The sequence below is a fragment of the Doryrhamphus excisus genome, chromosome 1 (genome assembly GCF_030265055.1).
Source record: "Doryrhamphus excisus isolate RoL2022-K1 chromosome 1, RoL_Dexc_1.0, whole genome shotgun sequence".
NCBI lineage: Eukaryota > Metazoa > Chordata > Actinopteri > Syngnathiformes > Syngnathidae > Doryrhamphus > Doryrhamphus excisus.
In genome coordinates, this window is record NC_080466.1 from 5,947,501 (window position 1) to 5,970,244 (window position 22,744).

Sequence of the window (22,744 nt, forward strand, 5' to 3'; positions counted from 1 at the left end):
ATGACTCCTGGTGGCATCTGGTCTTCTGTGTAATGTCTGAAAACTTCACAAGAGTTTTAAGGAAAATTGTGAATGTTTTTTTGCAAGGAGCTGGACCCCCCACCCAAAAAAGGCCCATCAACTCAAGCTCAAGATCACAGCGGCGACAAGTCCAGAGTGTACCACACCACTCGCCTTAAGTCAGCTGGGATAGGCTCCAGCATAACCCTGCAAACCCTGTGAAGATAAGCGGCTTAGAAAATGGATGGATGGAAGTTCCCAGTGGCGTAGTACATTTTGGAAACTTTTACATGTGTGGAGGTACTTTACACTTCCTCATTATATGTTTAAAGAAAAAAATGACACACATGTAATTCCACTTTGTCAGAAGTCTAGATGAGGACGACAAACTTATGTGCATGTTTATGTGCAGTTATCCACTGATGTAATTATTTACTAATGCAGCAGAGTGTGGATAATAATAAATAATAATAATAATACATTTTATTTGTATAGCGACTAGCAGGGATGCGACTTAGAGTTTATTTAATAGTATTAACTATATATTTTAAAAAAAATTAAAACATTACTTATTACTGGAGGGTACAATGGTGGCTATTATAACTATTTAATTTAGACCACATTGAGTATTGCAAAGTTTTACATTTCAAAATTTAAAATGTGCAATTTGAGATACATGCATTTGAACATCATATTACTTTATCAAGACTTCTTTTCATCCGAGTTGTTTGCTGGGAATAAAAAAGCAAGCAAGCGGCATAAAAATTACATGCATGGGACAAATAAATCCTGTTGTAAAACAAAAAAGGTAACAAAATAAGAAATAAAAACGCCAAGAACAGCTTTCGGAGTGAACACACTGCCACACACACACAAAACACATGCTCACACCATGTCCTGAGGGAAGAAATCAATGCACACACACATACACACACACACACAAACTCCACCAAGAAGATGTGCTGCCGCGGACAAGAGGTAGCGATCGATAAACACACACGTAGAGGTGTCACCACTGCTAACTAAGTGGAGTCCAATCAATGCTCTCAAGCTGATATTGCTCCAGCAATGAGCTGCACCCACTGTCCCTTTTATTTTTCTGACCTTCATTCAGATATTCCTGCTAAGGACAAGATATTAAAAGTCACTATAGAGCCCCGTCTGTATGTTATCAAAAGGATAAATGACTAACTTATAGGCTGCAAGGAAAGGTTTCTTCATTTTAGTGAATTTCCTTGTACATTCTGATAACTATTTGGAAGTGGTCATTTGGGGCAGCAGCCACAAGGGGGCGCTCCAGTCCTCTCATAGCAGGGTCCTGGCAAGTTGACAGGAAGTGACAGTGGTTGTTTATGTGTGTGTGTGTGTGTGTGTGTGTGTGTGTGTGTGTGTGTGTGTGTGTGTGTGTGTGTGTGTGTGTGTGTGTGTGTGTGTGTGTGTGAATTTATGCATGATTTTTACATGTATCAAATCCGCCCGTCCTTCAAGCTGTGGTATGGCCTTTTTCAGAGCCATTCACCATACCTGCCTAACCTCTGGTTCCTGTCCACCCTTTCTTAAATACCTAATTGTCCTCCACATTTGTACAAGCTCTTTTCTCATAGTTCTGTTTCATGTGTTTTCGTGCCATTCAATTTTTTTGGCAAATATGTCTCACATGTTTCTCACAGTCACAGATACATACCCCTTTTGCTGTAAAGGCAGAAAAATGCAGGATCTCAATGGCTCCGATGCGCCAATTGTGCAGGATATTGAACCCTTACCATGACTTATATTTTGCTAAATGAAGAAAACGTCAGCCTTTTTTTTAACGTGTATTCAACCATTCCAACCGGCCACAACATTAGGCACACATGTACAATCAGACCTCCAAACACAATCGTATACATTCACCGACAGTGTCAATGAACACCAGCGATGTGGTCATGTGGTACGTCTTATGTGTTTGCACTTCTTAAAGTACTTCAAGTACTTACTTTAATTCTTATCAGTTGTTTAATTCTAATCCTGGCGGTAAATTATGCAGGCATAATGATGATGTATTGTATTTTCGCAGCACGGGTTGGAGACAACTACTACACTACAACTTTTTTGAAGCACACAGCAGTCATTGGTAACGTTTACTTTCTACTTCTACTTAGAATAAGTAGAATTTCAGCAGTAAAGTAACTGCACTTTACTTGAGTAGAATATTTTTGTATTATTTCTTACTATTTTCTATCAAAGCAGAATTTTTTGCACCTCAATGTGGATCGTTTGAGACAATTTAAAATTAGTGTGCGATAAAGCACAAGTAAGAGAGAAAAATGACTCAATATTATTATGTAAGCATTTATTCAGAAATAATTTGCGCCAAAAGCTTCCCAATATCGGTTTGTTGTGTGTACATGTGGAAGTATCTTACAGTATGTTCTCAGTAAACCCCACAGGGTGTTGTGGTCAACACTGTGTGGTTTGGAGGAGTTTGTTAGTTGAGGGCCAGGTGCAGTCAAGACAACACACATACTCATGGAAGATCAACAGACGCTTGCACGTATACACACACACATAAGCCAGCGCGCAGGCACGCACGCACACACACACACGAAGGACCAGTAGCAGGGAGGTCTGACAGAATGCCTTTTCACACCTGGCTGAGCCCAGTGGAAGGTGACAGAGTCACAACTCCCAAAACGAACACACACACACACACTTTCTCAACATTGGGGAGTTCAGGGTCATAAGCAGCATCATGAATAAAATGAGGCTGTCTTAACCAGAAGGAGGCTCCCTTGTATGCATGGGTGTGTTGGTGTGTGTTGTTTTGATGCGTTTATGCAGACCCCCCCCGACCGCCTAAACCCCACGCCAGTTTGGATGTGTAACGACCTTCTGTTCCCTATGCTTAAATGGCTTAAATACTTCAATTAGACTTGGGTCACAATCCACCACCCGTTAAAACACGCCATCACACAAACACACACCTGCATACAATGGCTGCATCATCTTGCGTGACTCTTTTGTGGTTGTGATTCTGTGTGAACGTGCACTAGAGCAGAGGACATCCCATGCTAAAGCGCTAACATTAAACTTAAAATCGGTATTTCCAAGCTGGCATCTCCCCAGGAACTTTAGCTATCCCGGTCCCTCCTCCCTCTGCTGCGCTAACGATGCTGCCTTTTCATTAGACAGCCCCTGCTAATTAATCTCCATAGAGGAGAGTGACAGAACTCCCCCAGCATGCATACACACACACACACACACAAATTGCACAGTGAGATGTATGCAAATACACACACTTCTTGTCTGTTTCTCACTCGCTTGTCCCGTGTGGCGTTGGCAGCCCATTTCATGCTTTATCACGTCTTTTAATTGACAAACAAGCTGCTCTTTTCTCTTAGGCTGAGGTCTATATCACCCCCTTGCCTATACACACACACACACACACACACACAGCTTAGAAAAGTAGTTCTCTTTTCAGATTTTGGATAAGCACACGCCCACACACAAGCTCTCTGTAGACATGTAGCCCATGTGATTTGAATTCAAACCTGTTTACACATCGCACCCAATACTCACTATGACGCACACGTGAACCACCTTGACACTTGCACAATGTTGTCACTGCACTTTTATGCAATTTTGCTTGCCAAAGGTTAAATTAGTTGTAAACAGGTGTGAAGTACTATGTGTAAACTGTACATGGATGCGTATCAGTGTGCAAAGAAAATGTTAAAAATTTCAGGCACGCATAATCTTCCTGTCATGTACTATGACTTCCTGTCATTTGTGTGAGCTAGTCCTGAATGCAACCTCAACTTTTCCAACACCTTTTGGAAAAAGGCGGATAATAAGTAGATGTGTACAGTACTACTTGACAAACAAGTAATATGCAATGCTAGGAGAATACATCTGCAATATATCATGTGCTGTACCCCAAGGGTCAATACTAGGGCCACATGTGTTTAACTTCTACATATACAAATGATGTCTGTAAGCCACAAAAGACTTAAAGCTGGTATTTACAGACAATACTACTACTGCATTCTGTTCTGGAGAAAGCATGCTGGGGCTAATTTACAAAAAAAAAATCACATAAGAAATCACTATAATTAAAAGAGTTTTGACTGCAATTGGCTGACCAAGTGAAAAAGATGCAATTAGGGAATGGAAGAAAATGAAAAGAACTTGAATTTACTTTGTATGTTCTGATATTGTGTCATATGTTGCCCACTTGACAGGGGTTCAGATCAAGGGGATGTCGTCTATCGTTTATTGTTGCCACCCTGCCAGGCCTTTTGTGATTACGGGCTATATAAATATACTTGACTAAAAACTGCAGTTCTGTGGTATACAACTGTGCTTGGTTGCAATGTAATAATATTTTAGTTAGCTACACTGTATGAACAAAGAGGGTATGAATTTGTTATGACACTCACCGTGATGTGGTACTGTCTCCAGATCTCAGGACAGGCCTGTAGAGAGAAATGTACATAATTAAGAGTTTTTAATGAAATACTACCACACACACATATAAAACACCAGTGGTGTACAAGTGGTTGTTCATTAAGATTGTGCTCCCTGCCTTGTGCTCCCTAAGTCAGGTTAATTTACCCCAAAAGGCATATTTGAGGTGCCCTCAGCGATTGACTTGACTGGTCCAGTGTGTCCGCAACGGTGCATGTTGCTACATTGACCACTTATGTGAATGTCCGGCATGTACATGACAGTAAATAGGCTCTGTTGTCTTTGCCCTTTTCCACCGAGCATCCTCCTCCTGTTTGTCAACCTTCGCCGCCCGCGGTCCCTCTACGGTTGCACGCCGTCAGCTTGTCGCTCAAGCCTGGTGTGGTTAAAGCATTATCTCCGGGGCTTTGGCACGCTGTTCCCATTGCATTCCGACAGCCTCTCTCAACTGCTACTGCTTTCCGCTGGGAAATTGAAAATGCCGCACTTGCTGCAGGCAACAGGATTTATCTACTTACACACCCAGTGAGTGGAAATACTGAGAGATAGATTTGAGCACTGTGAGAAATGATATATATACACAGCACACCTAAAAAAGAGCAAGTGCTGTAACACAAATTCAACCTTTATAAATCTTATGATTAGTGTCAAAAGTATTAATATGTTTATGATTGTGGTTAAGGTTGCACTGCATTATACTTAAGGCAGTTTCGATTTTGGGCATCATATAGAATCAAAAATATTAGACAACTTTATGACTAAAGTAGCGCAGACTGCAAACAACAACCACAACAAAAAACATTGTTATATCTTGTTTCCAATTAATCACACATTGTATGTTACAACCTTGCCCCTGCCATATTGTACACTGCTCAAAGATCCTCTATCTGACTGGAGATGCTCTGCTGATGATCCTCAATAGGGTAGCAGGGGGTATGCTGGAGCCTATCCCAGCTGACTTCATGCGAGAGGTGGGGTACACCTTGGAGTGGTCACCAGCCAATCAGAGAGCACAAACAACCATTCACACTCACATTCATACCTATGGACAACTGACCAATTGACAATTTGACCTGCACTTATGGGCCGGTGTCATGTCGTTCATGGGCCAGATATGGCCTGCAAGCTGCCATTTGAATGGGGACAAAGGGGGCAGTTCGCGGCTCGTACGCAGCATACAGAGCTGGCCGCCAGGAATGCCGCTTAAACCACAATCTTAAAAAAAAATATGTATTTATTTTCACAATTTGATTGGCAAACTTAAAGGCAAAATATTTCATATCCATGCAAAAACATCTGACAGAATCCTTGAGTTTTGTCGCATCTACCTGCTTTTTTATTGGTTAATATTGCGGTCAATGTTTATGTTGTGCCTGTATTTTTCTTGCATGTTAATGGATGCCTTGATTTTACTGGCTGCAAACACACTAACCTTAATAGTAGTGTCAATTAAAATTAAGCATTATTTTTTGTAAAGATGCAATTCTGATACTCGCTCATAAGATACGTGTGCAAGTCGTTATAATATTGGTTTATGTTTACTTTTATTTCTTCACAGATTAAACTGCAGCCTTTACACTTAAACTATAAGAGCAGCAAGGCTTTTCAGTTGTACGATTTGGACACAAAGATAAATAAATATGGATTTCAACAGCTGTGTCATTCTCCATCTCATCAAGCGTTCTTTTAAAGACTCCCCCCAACCCGCCCCCGCCTTCCACGTTTGTTCTCTCCCTCCAGACCGCCAGGGTGGTGTGTTGTTGTCGAGGGCGACAGGCGAGGCGAGCGACACACTTGCGCTCCGTCAACCGTCTGTCTTTAATGAGAGACACAGAAAGGCCCAGGGGACGGAGACCTGACTCCCGATTTTACACAAACACACACACACACACAATGATGTACAATTTGAATCCACAAAACCAAGTTCTGTCTCTCAAGAAACCTAATTACAATTTTGGCCCAACTTTCACACAAGCTGTATGCAAAAGAGAGAGGACAAAAATAGAAGATCTTGTGTAAAGGTAAGAAAAATGGGCAGAGAGCGAGATGAGGGGGTGGGGTGGTGTGGGAGTGGGGTGCAGTGCGTGCCCTGGTCTCCCTCTGGTGTTCACCTGGTTACTCATCCATTACACAGAGCATAGTACATGACTGACTGACGGAGTGCAAAAAAGAAAGTGAGGCACATCGAGACACAAGCAGGCTGGTTACATACGCGTGAGGCATTTTCCAGCTCTGTGGAGCTATAGTAGCAGTGGGCACAGTAATGGATGTTGCGGTGGGATAATTGTCATTGAGGGTCATTAGATTCACCCTTCAGTTTGAGCAAACTCACACCGACGCATACACACGGGCACGCTGGCACACACGGCAGGTATTATGCAGCATGGCAGAGACATAACTAGGCTGTAATTGCTGAAGTGTATCAATTAATGTGAACAGCGGCGTGTGCTGACCCTTGGTCACTCATTATTACGCGGAGGGAAAGTGTGTGGAACAGAGGGAGACGTGGGCGACAGAGAGGAAAAAAGTTCAGAAATAAAAGAAAAACTAATGAATCAATTTTCTAATTAATTAATCATGATTAATGACGGGCGGCACGGCGGTCTAGTGGTTAGCGCGCAGACCTCACAGCTAGGAGGACCAGGGTTCGATTCCACCCTCGGCCATCTCTGTGTGGACTTTACATGTCCGGTTTCCTCCCACATTCCAAAAAACATGCTAGGTTAATTTGAGACTCCAAATTGTCCATAGGTATGAATGTGAGTGTGAATGGTTGTTTGTCTATATGTGCCCTGTGATTGGCTGGCGACCAGTCCAGGGTGTACCCCGCCTCTCGCCCAAAGACAGCTGGGATAGGCTCCAGCACCCGCTGCAACCCTCGTGAGTATAAGCGGTATAAAATGAATGAATGATTAATGACCAAGTCTGCATGGTGGATGAGTGTTGAGCATGTCAGGAGTGGGTTTGATTCTCCACTCAGGCATCGCTGTGAAGTTTTCGTGTTCTCCCTGTGCGTGGGTTTTCTTTGGGTACTCCGCTTTCCTCCCACATTCCAAAAACATGCTAGGTTAATTGGCGACTCCAAATTGTCCATAGGTATGAATGTGAGTGTGAATGGTTGTTTGTTTATTTGTGCCTTGTGATTGGCTGGCGTCCAGTCTATACTGATGATTGTCACTGAGCTTTCACTGTGTAGTATATTCACATTCCAGTTGACAATGATTTATGATTATTTCATTGACAAGCTATACTTTGACTTCTATTGATTCCTCTGCAATTTCAACATAAGGTTCCAAAAAGTATTTCTTAGTTTGCTGGGACAGACTTGGAGAGCTGAGGGTAACTAGTAAGAAAGTTTTGAAAGTGGTTATGAAGAGAACAGATACGGTACGAGGTGCATTATTAAAAAAAAAAACAAAAAAACCTTAAACTGTATTATGGAAAGCAGGAAGTGAACAAATGTAACAGTTACTGATTGTAAAAGTACCAGATGGAGGGGTAGGATTTAATAAGCTTTGCTTCTTCCTACTCCTTTTGGACATGTAGAACTGTGAACTGATTATGTGATGCATTCAATTGTAATCTGATGCATGTTCAAATGAAATAAAACCATTACCATGTACAGTATGGTAATATGGTTATATAGTATGTGGCTAAAAAAAAAACATATACTATACAGTATCAAGACAAGTGTATATGTTTTGCATACAGCAAGGTATACTCACATCAAATGAGTGTCCCCACATGTTGCAGCGATGGCACTGCATGTAATAGAAATGTCTCTCATTGCAGGACTTGTGAAGATGACCAGGAAGGCCGCAGTTGTTGCAGTGCTTATTGGGACAATTATTGGCTAGGTGGCTCGAATCGGCACAAAGGTAGCAAGGTGTCTCCTTTTGTAGAATCAAAAAAGACAAAGTTAGCAGTAGTGCAAACATGCTCAGTGACTACATTGTACGTGTTGAAGTGCAGAGACTGGAACTGACTTTGGAATGTGAGCAATTTTTGGAAAGATGGCCCACTTTTTTGCAGTTTCGACAAAGGACGTTCTTCTCTGTGTAGTATCGGTTTGTAAAACGCGGTGCGGCTCTCCTCACTCTATCTTTGTTGCAGATTTGAGCCTATAACAAATACACAATACAATTGTGAGAATACAATACACTCACTGATGAATTTTACATAGAAAAGAAAATATTCCCACAAACCTCCCTGTCCTTGTCCGTAACCAGCCAGCTGCCATTGTGATCGACTTCAGTGTCTGGCAACATAAAAGACATTGTTGGTTCTTCTTCAAAGAAGGTTTTACAATGTGACAACATGTACACATACAACATAAGTTAGATGTTTGATTATAGAACACAAAGACACTAAAGCAGAACTGGCTCCAAAATGAACATTTACGTGTGTTTATGTGCTATTATTACGCCATCAGGTTTTTCCATGACTCTAAATGACATTTGTGGCACCCCATATGGGTTCAATGCTCCAAGCGCATTAGACATACTGGCATACATGTAATACAGATATCATTGAAGTTGTGTAATCATGAGTCAAATGATCAATGTCTTATGGGTGGTTGGTAGCTAAATCCCCACCTGTGGCCCTACAAAAACATTTTGTTTAATGGCAGCTATGATTTTCAACCAATCAATGTGCTTGTCAGTGCTCTAAAGGGGTGTTGCCAGATTTTGTGATGATTCAGCAAAACACTCTAAAGTTACAGCGGCTGTTTTGTAGAGTGAATAAACGGCGCCACCATGTGTGTAGTGGTTCAGGAGTAGAAGAGTCAGACACAAATGCATATGGTCATGTGGAAAAAAATTAGGACAACCCTTAAAGTGGTCGTGATGACACATACAGCAATGTATTCGCCTTTTCGGGCAAATGAGACAAACTGTATTTCATAAAGTAAGGTACATCCATTTCTACATTGTTTGATTTCAGAACACTTTCTTTGTTTAATAAAAAGGAATAAATTTTCAGAAAGGGTGACCTTTAATAACATCTTCCAACAAGCAACGTAACAACATTTATAAATAGAAAATGTATGAAATATACATTTGAAATAAAACAACATAAAATTTCTAAATGGCGGCATGGCGGTCTAGTGGTTAGCACACAGACCTCACAGCTAGGAGACCTGGGTTCAATTCCACCCTCGGGCATCTCTGTGTGGAGTTTGCATGTTCTCCCCATGCATGCGTGGGTTTTCTCCGGGTACTCCGGTTTCCTCCCACATTCCAAAAACATGCTAGGTTAATTGACGACTCCAAATTGTCCATAGGTATGAATGTGAGTGTGAATGGTTGTTTGTCTATATGTGCCCTGTGATTGGCTGGCGACCAGTCCAGGGTGTACCCCGCCTCTCGCCCGAGGATGGCTGGGATAGGCTCCAGCACCCCCCGCGACCCTCGTGAGGAAAAGCGGTAGAAAATGAATGAATGAATGAAAAATTTCTAAACATCAAAATTGCATAAACCTTGTCAAGTATTATTTCAAGGTGTAAAAGCTTCCTGTTTTGGCCTCAGTCTCCTCCTGTCGTTGCTCTCTCTCAGATTCATTTGTGAGAAAGTCCAGAATGGCATTTTGTTACATTTTACTTTGCAGCTATTGAATGGTTCTGGGGTGCTGTTTGGTGTAGCATAGGGTGGTGGCAATGTGCACTTCTGGTGCGCTGACTTGAGTTGGCTCCTGCAGGAATGACACATGTGCATGATTGATGCACATGTGAACTATTAGCTTATTGTAAATATAATAATACAGTGGTGCCTTGGTTAACAGCCGCTCTGGTTAGCGCGTTTTTTTGGCCAAAAATTGTTTATCTTGTTTAGCGGCCAGTTTGTTTACGCCACCATCTTGCATCACGCTTAGAAGACAAAATCTCTTGATACCGCAGTGGATTGTACAAATAATAATTATGCTTGATTACTAACTTTTATATGCTTCTTTCAGTGTCTTCTCTGCCATCTTGTCAGTGGGAGTGTTGTAACAGAGGAAACTCCTCCTACCCGTACGTTTCAAGCGCGGTCCCCGACTGTTGTCTGTACACCCCTTAGCCCTTACCCCCTTGATTTAGGAAGAATTGGGATGCCACTTAGCATGTGTCTCAAGACCCTGCAGTTGCGCAATATGTTGTAAATAAAAAAAAGTATAAATGTGACTATAGTCGTGTTTTGTCATGTCTACAGGGCTCTAATAATGCTTTGTTAATTTTAATCAGAAAAAAATAATTTGTCTACCCACCAACTATATGTGGTTTATTCATTTTTCTGTTTTTAATAAATGCGGTTTTTGTTTTTTTTTTGGAAAACCTGATGCGGCCCAGTCTCGCCCAGACCCTAGCTCCAGTGGCCCCCCAAGTAAAGAGATTGAGACCCCTGGTCTAAATCGTGTAAATACCCATATTGTGTCCAGAGTGTCACTATTTAGTATGAGCATCATTATCTCCTACTTCTTTAATCCTCTTGGACATGGAATTCACCAGTAAAGGTAAAGGTTGTTACTGGAATCCTTACCATTACCCCCTTGATTTAGGAAGAATTGGGATGCCACTTGATTTTTGTGAATGTGCAAAACCTAGGGCTAAGGGCTAAGGTCAGAGGTAAGGGACTATAGTCTGGACAGGAGTTACTGTATATATTTTGTTTTGTATTTTTTTACAGTGGTACTGTATTTGGTGCTGTTTGTGTCATTAGCTCCATTTGTAGCTCAACAATAAGACTAGAACCATGCTAAGTAACATAAATACTGGACTCAAAACTGATAAAGAGAAACAAAAAGACCTTAAAAGCCTGAGGCGTAAGCTTAGTTTTCCCGTAAGAGAAGGATAAGCGCGCACACACACATAAACTGACACCGGCAGTGCGGCACATCTGTACGAGAGACACTAACAGCGCCCCCAGGGAGACCACCGTATTCTCCTAAGAGCCACAAAACAGTAACTGACATCAGAAATTGTAACGAAAAAACACACACAGACACATGTTCTCTGCATTAATTACGTACTGGTGGCAATGACCCGCCACGGGCTCACATGCTTCCACACAAAGACACAGGCGCGCATCCACCTACGAGATTAGCTGCTTGACAGTCTTTAGCCTTTGGACAAACATGCAGCCCTTGAGCCAAAATCAAATATTACACTCTTCTACCCTTCTTTTTTTTCTTTTTCTGACTCGCTGTACACAAGCCCTTATCGCTATTCTGCTCAGCCCCCCCATGCTTCTTTTGCTTTCGCTTTCTCTCCGTGATTTCTACTCGGGTACCGATGTGCGACTGCAGAGAAGTGTAGGGGGTTATCAGCCCCTCATCCTCGTCAAACAAATTAAAATGGCTGCTGTTTGCTTGTTGCCGTCACAACCTTCAATCACACGCAAATGTCCAACTCACTGACTCAAGTAATGCTGATGACCATAATGCATACCACCAGACATGTTCTTCTCTGGGTAAATCACAGTTTCATCAAAGCCTTGATAAAACAGCATACTAAAAATGACCCATGTTTGAGATTTCAATGAAAAAAAAAACCTTTTCAATGCCTTTATGCCTAAAAATAAGATTAAGATTAAGATATGCCTTTATTCGTCCCTCAGTGGGGAAATTTGTATTGCACAGCAGCAAGAGTACAGAGTCAGTTAAGCAGTACAAAATACACAATATAGAAAAATAAACAATATAAACAACCCAAGTATTAACAAAATCAACAGTTTTTCCCCAGAGTTATATACAATACAGTATGTAGATAATATGAAACGAGGTGAGATATATGACCAGTCTATACACTGAGATCTTGTTAGAGAGTTAATATGATATCATCCTTCTACAAGTACTATAAGATAACATTAAAACACAAAATCAGGCTCATAAGGGCCACCAATAAGGGAAACTAATAAAACTGCATGTGGTTTTGGAAAATACATCTGTTATTTGCACTTGTTTTAAAAGCTCTGCCACAAGGTACCCTTGATAACATCACCTTCACAATCACCAATGGGTGTGTTGTCATTGTGTTTTTACGCTTATTGAGTCAGTGTCTTCCACCTACATGTGGCTGCGTCTTACGTCGTCTCACTGAACGTTATTCGCGTCTACTTAGTTTTGCTCAGTTTAGCACAGAGAAATGGACTGTGAAGCTCTGCTGTGCTCACCTACTGTGAACAGGCTGGGGGGCCTCCGTGTGGTGTGTGTGTGTGTAGTTGGCCTTAAACAACCGCCATTGAGTCAATGAGCGTTTTGAACGGAGGTTAAAGGTGTGTGTGTGTGTGTGTGTGTGTGTGTGTGTGCGCGTGTGTGTGTGAGAGAGAGTAGGCGTTGGTGACTCAACGAAAGTCCTTCCTAAAGCATCTCCCGGGGGGACTCCGCAAATAAAGAGCAGGAAGCTTTCCCTTAATCTAAGGGCCCCCCATCTCACCACCACACACACAAACGGATAAAGGGTGAAGCTCTTTGTCACGGCCGAGGAATCAAACACATGCATGTGGGAGGGGAGTGGAAGAGAGGATGCTGGAGGAAAAGGTGTGTGGAGGGGGGAGTGGTGGTCTTTGCATTGGTGGGGCTGGGGGGGGGGAGCGGGGCATATGCTAATAAACCTTGAGACCATGTTCAAAACCAGAACGATCTGAGCTGCTTGCCCCATCCTCTAAACCCAAACACATGTGAAGGCGCTGAAGAAGCAGATGGCTGCAGCTAAGAAAGCTCCAGAGGTTCTTCTGCTGTGTTAACTATGCAAACCTCTTTTCAATTAAGTTTTCAAAGAAGACTTCATGGAAGGTGCAGCAGCTTGAGAAAAACAAAGAAAAATATATATTTCAAACCGACTAAGTCAGGGGTCTCAAACATGCGGCCCGCGGGTCAAATGTTGCCCACAGGACACTAGTTTGAGGGCCCCGAAAGTTTAATGTTAGTGCGTCCCGCGCAAGTTTGATATGGATGCTGTATGGCATCATGTACCCAGAAAAAATTACGTTTGATTAATGTTCATGTTAAAGGTTAAATAACTGTTAATAGTTATCCTCCCTATCCGTGTGGAAGTGGTAAGTTCTTGGCTATTTAAGTTTAAAGGAAATAACTTGAAGGCTACCGTTTAGGTCGCTAGCTCTCTAGTTTGCGAGTTAGCATGTGTCTCAAGACCCTGCAGTTGTGCAATATGTTGTAAATAAAAAGAGTATAAATGTGACTATAGTCGTGTTTTGTCATGTCTACAGGGCTCTGATAATGCTTTGTTAATTTTAATCTGAAAAAAATAATTTGTCTACCCACCAACTATATGTGGTTTCTTAAGTTTTTATTATTTGCCGTTTTATTATTATATTTATTTATTTATTACTGATTGATTGATTTTCTTTATTCTTGATTTGTTTATTTTTCATCTTATTTTGTGTAGAAAAATAAAAAGTAAGATATTTGAGAACAATGGAATGTTTTATCAGAGCTTTTCTTGTAGAAAATCAAAACAAAAGCAAAGTTTATTCATTTTTCAGTTTTTAATAAATGTGTTTTGTTTTTTTGTTTTTTTTTTTGGGGGGGGGGGGGGGGAATTGATGCGGCCCAGTCTCGCTCAAGCCCTACCTCCAGTGGCCCCCAAGTAAATTGAGTTTGGGACCCCAGGACTAAGTTAACTTCAGTTATGTTTCAAGGCAAAATGAAGTGAGTTACAGTTTCTACAGTGAGAGAATAAAGTCTGGGGTGACCACAAAATACGCTCCAGGGAATCTTTTTGGGGGGGAGTAGAGGAGGCCCAACGATGTTATGTTCTCTGTGGGGAACCTCACTGAGCCACAAACTAAACCCACAGTCACAGCCAACCTTAGAGTCCAAAGTTGGAGTGGACAGTCTAAAAATCTGGAGCTCTCTTTCCGAGTGGCCCCATTCCCATTTGGCTTGTATGTGACAACTCTCCCATGATCCCATCAGTGTGCTGTCAAGGGACGTTCAAAACAATGGTGTGGAAGGGGGGGGGGCATACAGGAACAGAGGGAGGGTTAGATCAGGGGCGAGAGGGCGACAGATGCTACCTGTCTCTCTCTTAGGTACTCTGATTGCCCGAAGATGGGAGGATAGGGCAGGGAGGAGGCTGCTTGCTCGTGTGTATGTGTGTTGAATCTACCACTGACAACAGAACGGAAGTGTGTGTGTGTGTGTGTGTGTGTGGCTAATGAACCATGAACTCTGGGCTCTCCTGGGGTGCACACACTAAAACACACACAATCCAGGGACCATCCTCACGGGAAGTGGCCCCAACACAGACGACCAGAGACAAATAACACCAAGACACGGGCATCCTTAAATATGGATGTCCCCCTTAATAATTATCTACTAATTAAATAATTCTGTCCTAAAAACATCACAACCCTTAAGTGACCCTATTTCCTGACCCCCCCCCCCCTTACAAACTTAAACAGGCACACCAAGCAAAGCCACCTCATTGTAGCACACTGTTGACCAGGGCCATTAACACAGCAGCCAAAGCCTACACACACACACACACACACAGAAGTGAAAAAGGAGGTCCCCCTTCCCAATGGAGGTTATGTTTGATACTGAAGGTTGGATTAGCAACACTATACATGACAATAGTGAGGGGAGGGAGGAGTGTGCAGGCCGTCTGTGAGTGTGTGAAATTTGTTTCCTTTGTGACAGTACCCCTAGCTTCGCCGCACTGATTTGTGCAAGGTTAAATAAGACTATAAAGGTTTGCCGAGGCTAACACGCGCATATAAGACGCACATGTTTTCAAGTCTAGTGGTTAGCGCGCAGACCTCACAGCTAGGAGACCAGGGTTCAATTCCACCCTCGGCCATCTCTGTGTGGAGTTTGCATGTTCTCCCCGTGCATGCGTGGGTTTTCTCCGGGTACTCCGGTTTCCTCCCACATTCCAAAAACATGCTAGGTTAATTGGCGACTCCAAATTGTCCATAGGTATGAATGTGAGTGTGAATGGTTGTTTGTCTATATGTGCCCTGTGATTGGCTGGCAACCAGTCCAGGGTGTACGCCCGAAGACAGCTGAGATAGGCTCCAGCACCCCCCGCGACCCTCGTGAGGAAAAGCGGTAGAAAATGAATGCATTAATGAATGTTTTCAAGTCTTCCCGAGCTTGGGAAAACGGAAGACAATAGACTTCTTTCTTCTATGGTTTGGTGTGTCATGAGGTTCAGCGTTATCTGTTCACAGCACCACACATAGGTGTGCCTTGTGTACTACATTGTATTACACTTAGTTTTAGCTTACTATTTACTAGTCCGGCACACTGTGGATGCAACTTTTTTTCAAGCCGCCCCCCAAAAAATCCCAAGAACCTTCCCGTGTGGACACGACCGAAGATGGAACAGTGGTTATGCGTGTTAAAATGTACAGTTAAAGATTTTCAATTGAACAGACTATATAAGTTGACTAATTTCCTGGAATTGATCATGTTGGGAGTTAAAGGTTACATCACCAGATGCCATCACCCTCCTCGAGTCTCTTCCGTAGTCGGCCATCACATTTATTCGTAGCCCATATCTGATTATCCACCTCACCCCGCCCTCCTCGCCCATGACATGCTGACTGTTCACCCCCTGCCAGGTCCATGCCACCCCCCCCCCTCCTCCCCCCTCATCCACACCATGTTGGCAGCCAGGGCAGGGCAGGTGGCCAAAGCTGTCAGTCAAAGCGCCGTCGCCACGTGGCAACACCATAGACACCAATTACCACGCAGCAGGGGCGCGGTCTGGCAACCGCATGGCAACCGCATGGCCCAATCAGGGTGCTCATCAACGGGGACCAGAGAAGGCCAAGAAAAGTGTGTGTTTGTGTGTGTGTGTGCGTGCGTGCAACGCGAACATGTTCAAGTGATCCAAAAGCAGCCAATGCATGTCCGAAAGCAGGTAGTCATTGTGGCGTTTTAATATCCGTTAGGTTTTCCATTCAAACGCAACATTGAATCGCTATATTTGCCGATATCAACTACACAGATTCATGACAGGTTTTCAACCATCAAGCATGCAGTGAAAGATATCAGACTGAATTGTTAAATCTTGGAAGTAATGTGTCGAAAAGCCTGACCGATAAGGCATTTTAACTATTAATATTAAGTATTAAGTATTAATAACTGGGAGACATCACCCTATTTCCAACAAACAACTGATGATGACTTTTGTTGATATAAATTAAGAGGCTCAAACTACTTTACAATATTTTATATGATTAATAGCATGATTAAAATAGTCGAACAAAACATTTCTTTTAACTTAACATTTCATCACATTGAGCGCAAAAGACTAAATTGTTAATTTAAAGTAAGAAAATATACACATATGAATTTATTGGGAAAAATATAATAGTCCGAGCCTTCCTTTTTGTCTACCGCAGCAAAGCACACAAATATGGCATCACACAATGTCTGTAAGGGGTAAATAGATTTTAATAAAACCAGTGAGTTGCAACCTCAATTTCATTTTGATGAATTTCCTCCTGCGGGAGTGAGTGAGCCACACGGACGACGGAAAGGAGCGGGAGTGGGGTTATGTAGGAGGGGCTGGGAGGCAGGGAGAATTTTCATGATTCTTATTTTTGTTATTATACAGAGCGAGAACAGGGGTTGGGGTGGGGGGGATAAACAGCATTTGGTTAATCAGAGGCATTTTGCATAGCCTTCCATTATCTGGCAGGTTGGGGCATGTCAAGGGGGTTATTTTTCCGAGGGATCTTTTGCCCCGGTAATTAAGCTCCATTCATTGGGCCCTGTTCCCCAAATTAAAAAAAATGTCATTAAGTGGAATTTATCATAATGCCTTTTTATCTGGCGGTGGTACAGCCTGCAATTGTGTGTGTGTGTGTGTGCGTGCGTGCATGTGTGGAGAGTCCAGGCAAAACTGCAAGGGGAGTTCAAAGGAGGAACCAATAACAGTCAAACGCAGACACATATTGCGCACACGTAAACACACATGGGGCAAATTGAAAAACTGAAAAAAAAATTCTGGCCAGCACGTACATTTGCATTAGTAAACACTGCGCACACACAATCACACACAAATGCACATACAAAGCCCCCCTGCACTCCTTCAAATCCACACAGCCTCTGGGATAATTAAATAATGGTACTTTAAAATTTTAATTTACATGGACTGAGCGCGTGCACGCATACATGCACACAGACACAAACAGGTACCACGAAGTCCAGAGAGATAACCTCCGATGGAAAGAGAAGGAATGAAGGCGGTGTCTCCTAAGACTTTCTAAAACAATACAATTATTAGTCTTTAATTAGAGCAGCCCCCCTGTGGGGATCGAGAGGGACAGCAGAACAATGGAGGATTAGAACATGGGCTGCTAATACAGTTCTTTATTGCTTCATTCAAATACAGTAGCCTACATAAAATGTATGCGCAAGAAGCAATGGTGGATTTATGGTGGAAATTATGCCAATTTTAAACACATGTAACATTATATAAAGGATCTATGTATGATTGTGTCATTATAAACAGTGTTATCAGTAAATATGTCATCACTGGGTTGCCAGCTACCAATGGCTAAGGTGTTTTTTACGCAGTTAATGAAACAAACAGTTGCTATATCTTGAAAATAACACACAACCATGAATGTCGAAACGACTGGCAACAAAAGTGAGTACACACCTCTGTAAATTGTACTAATTGGTACCAATTAGCTATTCTTTCTCCCTGGTATCCAGTGTAAATGTGTGTTAAAATCGGGGTTATCGCCCTCACTCTCTCATACTAGTCACTGGAAGCTCATATGAGGGCTTCCAGCATTGCTTCAAAGGTTCAAGAGGTCAGGGGTCATCCTGTCAGACCATACAACATATGTACTGTAAACTACATCAAATTGCTGGTGGAACGCCAAGATTGGTGTCAAGTGTGTTTGATGACAACCAGGTGAAGAATAACAAGTGTGAGAGTGCATGAGTGCTGCCAGCACTGGAGAGTTACACTTCATTGAAGCAAACATGAATACCAACATGTACTGAAGCAGAGCAAAATGCCCTCCTTATAGAAACTGGACCACTTGGAAGTATTGATGATGACTAGACACAAACACAGGGGAACCTCGGTTAGCATGTTTTTCAGCTAACAGCAAGAAAGGCTTGCTTGCATACATGGTTAGCGTACAATATGCCGCACATCTTGTGTTGTTCATACACTGCTTGAGTCCAACTGTGTTCTACCATTTTCTATGCTGTGGGTACGCTGGAGCCTGGGCGAGAGACTGGCCAATCACAGGGCACATATACACAAACAACCATTCACACTCACATTCATACCTATGGACAATTTGGAGTCGCCAATTAACCTAGCATGTTTTTGGAATGTGGGAGGAAACCGGAGTACCATGCAAACATGCAAACTCCACACAGAGATGTCCAAGCAGGGAATCAAACCCAGGTCTTCCTGATCTCACTTGTTCTTAATGTATTTTTTTTTTTACATCATAGATGATTTGTGTAAAAGTGGCTTAAAAAGTGCACAACAGTGGCTCTTAGGTGTGGACAAACACATCTCATTAGCATTAAAGCTACAGACTCCCAGTTGGGTTTACTAAAACCACTTGGAAATTGTCTAAAGTCCAGCATCAATTCCAAAGTGAATGTTCATATTCCTTTCTCTCACACTCAGTTGGCTAAATTGAAAGGAAAAAAAAAACATGAAAGTTGATTGACAGCTGGAAAGCGAGTGCGAGGGGACTTACAGTCAGAGGCAAACAACAACATGCTGTCAAATCTTCAAATGGCAGGAGAAGGATGGGGAGAATGGCGTGAGATTGGGGGGTCTTATTTTACTGTCGTTTAATTTGCTGCCCTCCACGCGCCCCCTTCCATCCATCCGCTACATTTTCTGACAGGTAATAAAAAGCAGGAGCTTCCCTGATGAGCCTATTTGAATTTGGATTGAATAATATAACTGTAGGGTTCCCCTCTGCATAACAGTCAGTCCAAGCGTGAGAGACACGGGTAGTCCCTCTGCCTGACAGGGTGGAAGATTATTGTGTGTGCGTACTGGTGGCACTCATTTTAGCCAACAACGGGGTTAAACGGTGGGAATTTTTCAGTAATAATATAACTTTCTTAAGTGGCACACGATTGTGAAAAGTAGAAATACTCCGATCAATCGGCTACCGATCAATATTGGACGTCGGCTCACGTTTCCAATGCTGTACAACACTCATATGTGCGTGACAATCAGCAATCTAAAGCAAATAACACAAAAAATAATTGAATTCATCAGACTAGATGGCCAGCCTATCTCAGCGGTGGAAGACAACGGGGTTTGCCGATTGCTCTCACATGGAAAATTATCCTTGGAATTGTCCTAAAATTTCCCGCACCACGGGCCAATAGCAGTTATCATAAATAATTAAAAAATGTACACTAATCTATACCCTAAACCCTGATCGAAGCAACCCTAGAAAAAAAAAAAAAGAGTTGAACGTGTCAGAACAACTTGTGTAATATGAGGTGTAATGAACTTAAAGGATTGTCATTCATTTTAGTTTGAGTTTTTAGTGAAGTTACATAGTAGTTACACCAGAGAAAACCTGTTTACGACCTTCAAAATACGACTCTTCTAGACATAAAATAGCACCCAATAGTCACAATACTTTAAACCAGGGGTCTCAAACTCAATTTACCTGGGGGCCACTGGAGCTAGGGTCTGGGCAAGGCATCAGGTTTTCCAAAAAAAAAACGCATTTATTAAAAACAGAAAAATATATAAACTTTTTCAGTGCTTTGGTTCCGATTTTTTACAATAAAATCTCTGATAAAACATTCCACTGTTCTCAAATATCTTAATTTTTATTTTTCTGCACAAAATAAGATGAAAAATAAATAAACAAATCAAGAAAAGAAAATCAATCAATCAGTAATAAATACATATTATAATAATAATAATTTACAACATATTGCGCAACTGCAGCGTCTTGAGACACATGCTAACTCGCAAACTAGAGAGCTAGCAACCTAAACGGTAGCCTTCAAGTTATTTCCTTTAAACTTAAATAGCCAAAAACTTACCACTTCCACATGGATAGGGAGGATAACTATTAACAGTTATTTAACCTTTAACATGAACATTAATCAAACGTTATAATTTTTTCTGGGTACATGATACCATACAGCATCCATATCAAACATTAAACTTTCATATCAAGGCGGGGGCCTCAAACTAGTGTCCTGCGGGTCACGTTTGGCCCGCGGGCCGCGTGTTTGCGACCCCTGTGTTAGATGCTTTATTTTCCACGTTAAATCTGATCCAGACTAAAGACAGGACCTTGCATACAAACAAACCCAAGTGTATCAAAACATAATAATAATACTGTAATAATGCTAATTCCAGCATGTAGACACTCTCCCTATGCCAACCTTCAACATCTCCACTACTCTTTCCCTTCTCTTCTTGCTTCTGTGATCCCTTCTTCCCTCTTCGTCTTACCCCTACCTTGCATCCTACTCCTCCTCTCCTCTTGGTAGCAGCTGAAATCCCATCCCCCGTGGGGGCAAGCTAAATTGAATTGGCGTGTTTATAAGAACAACAGGGCCTTCGTTTGAATATACTGTACCTTAGAGTTTATGCCTAATGCCTGCATGCTAATACCGCCGGTGCTCGTCGGCTCACTCGACCCAGCATGCTTTTAGAGAAGTCATTAAAGAAGGCAAATGAAATGTGGTCTGTAAACAGATGCTTTACCTTCTGTCTAAAATGCTTTAAAATAGGTAGGGTATTCAATGGGTAAGCAAAACAGAAAAACACTGTACATTTTACTGAGAAATTCAAGATATAGATGTTACCATTCCCCCAATATTGTAGTCGCTCGTTAATTGAAGTACAACCCAAACACAGCCAAGCCCATCAACATCATCTTGCAAACATTTCTCCATTTTCATCATGTTCACCACCCCTGTCACCTTGGCTTCTTGTCTTTCTTTTTCTCCCCCTCTGCTTTTTCTGTCCTGCTCCAGTGTCAAGACGACAATACAAAAGGAGAGAAACAAATCTGAAGCACTCCGACCCAATTACTATTGATCAGTCTGCTCTAAGAGGACAAAGATCCAGTCACCTGCACACAAACGGGCACAAATGTTGGCCATCCAGGAAATCTTGTGAGGTCAAAATACTGTTATTTGTTCACATTTGAAAATGTGTCGCTTTGACAGAAAAGTAAAAAAAATCTGCATTTAAAAACATTTTTCTTGGATGTTGCCACCAGCAGAGGCAGGCTGCCACTATTGGAAAACTGAAGACAAAGAGTAATGAGACACTATAATGACACACATGGCGTGTCTATCTCAAATAACACGTTTTTATCTTACTTGGTTAAATTAGAAGCTGAACAAATCATCTCTGATCTTGCAGTTACTTAATAATTTAACACAATCAATTTAAATGGCCGACAAAAACAACAGGGAATTTGTATTTTCCACTGAAATGCTGTTGGACATTGACAATATTGCAGCAGGTCCTAGAAGTGTAACTTCAAGCACTGTCAAACCGTGCTTCCATTTGAAAATACCACATCAAAACCTTTAGAAGTGTGCAAAACCATGCACTATACCTGCAATTGCGTATCACAGTCTCATATTAAGGCGGCGCTAAACTGTGTGTGTTTTTCCTGACAGCCCGTGCAGAAATATCAATGACTAAACTCCCCGACGAGCAAGTCGTAACTATCTCCTTGGCTCTGATTTTATCCTGTATAATTAATTTTCTTTTCCCCGACGCTGACTTTGGCTTTATCGGCCTCTACCCGCCAGAATCACAGCATTTCATTTAACCATAATCCCTTGGATAAAAGGGGTGGCATAGGTGTGTATATGCACTGCCGGGGTTGCACTCAGGAAAAGACTTGAAATTGGCAGACAGGCACACGTAATGCTTTTAAAGCACTTGACCAAGTCAAAACAACGCTGGTGTGGATTTTGCACTATAGGAATGTAATCAGTACATAACCGAATTCCATGGTTAATGTGAAAATAGCTTTGAAAGGCTTTTCAGGCAAAATACAGCTGTCCCTCGTTTATCGCGGTTACCGTAATTGGTTCCTGACCTGACCGTGATCAGTGAATCTGTAGAAGAGCATAGAAAACCTGTTTATGACTTTTCTAAATACAATTTTTACCATGTATTAGAGCCCTGTTGACATAAAATAACACCCCTATAGTCAATTTTACACTACTATACTATATATATATGGCCGCTGCTTTAAACATAGCATGCTACTGAGCTAACTAGTAAGCCTCCAATTAGTTGTATTAGAGCCCTGTTGACATAAAATAGCACCCCTATAGTGACTTTTACACTACT

The 22,744-nt window shown here is 41.9% G+C and overlaps 1 protein-coding gene across 1 annotated transcript in view; it reads right to left on the reverse strand.

Annotated features, from left to right (window-relative positions):
* zcchc7 (zinc finger, CCHC domain containing 7) overlaps positions 1-22,744 on the reverse strand; it is a 44,783-nt gene that overhangs the window by 7,895 nt on the left and 14,144 nt on the right. The window contains exons 4-7 of the mRNA XM_058081755.1: positions 8,652-8,704; positions 8,433-8,567; positions 8,172-8,339; positions 4,419-4,454 (exon numbers count right to left, since the gene is read on the reverse strand). Coding sequence (XP_057937738.1) covers positions 4,419-4,454; positions 8,172-8,339; positions 8,433-8,567; positions 8,652-8,704 — 392 coding nt within the window. The remainder of the gene's footprint in view (positions 1-4,418; positions 4,455-8,171; positions 8,340-8,432; positions 8,568-8,651; positions 8,705-22,744) is intronic.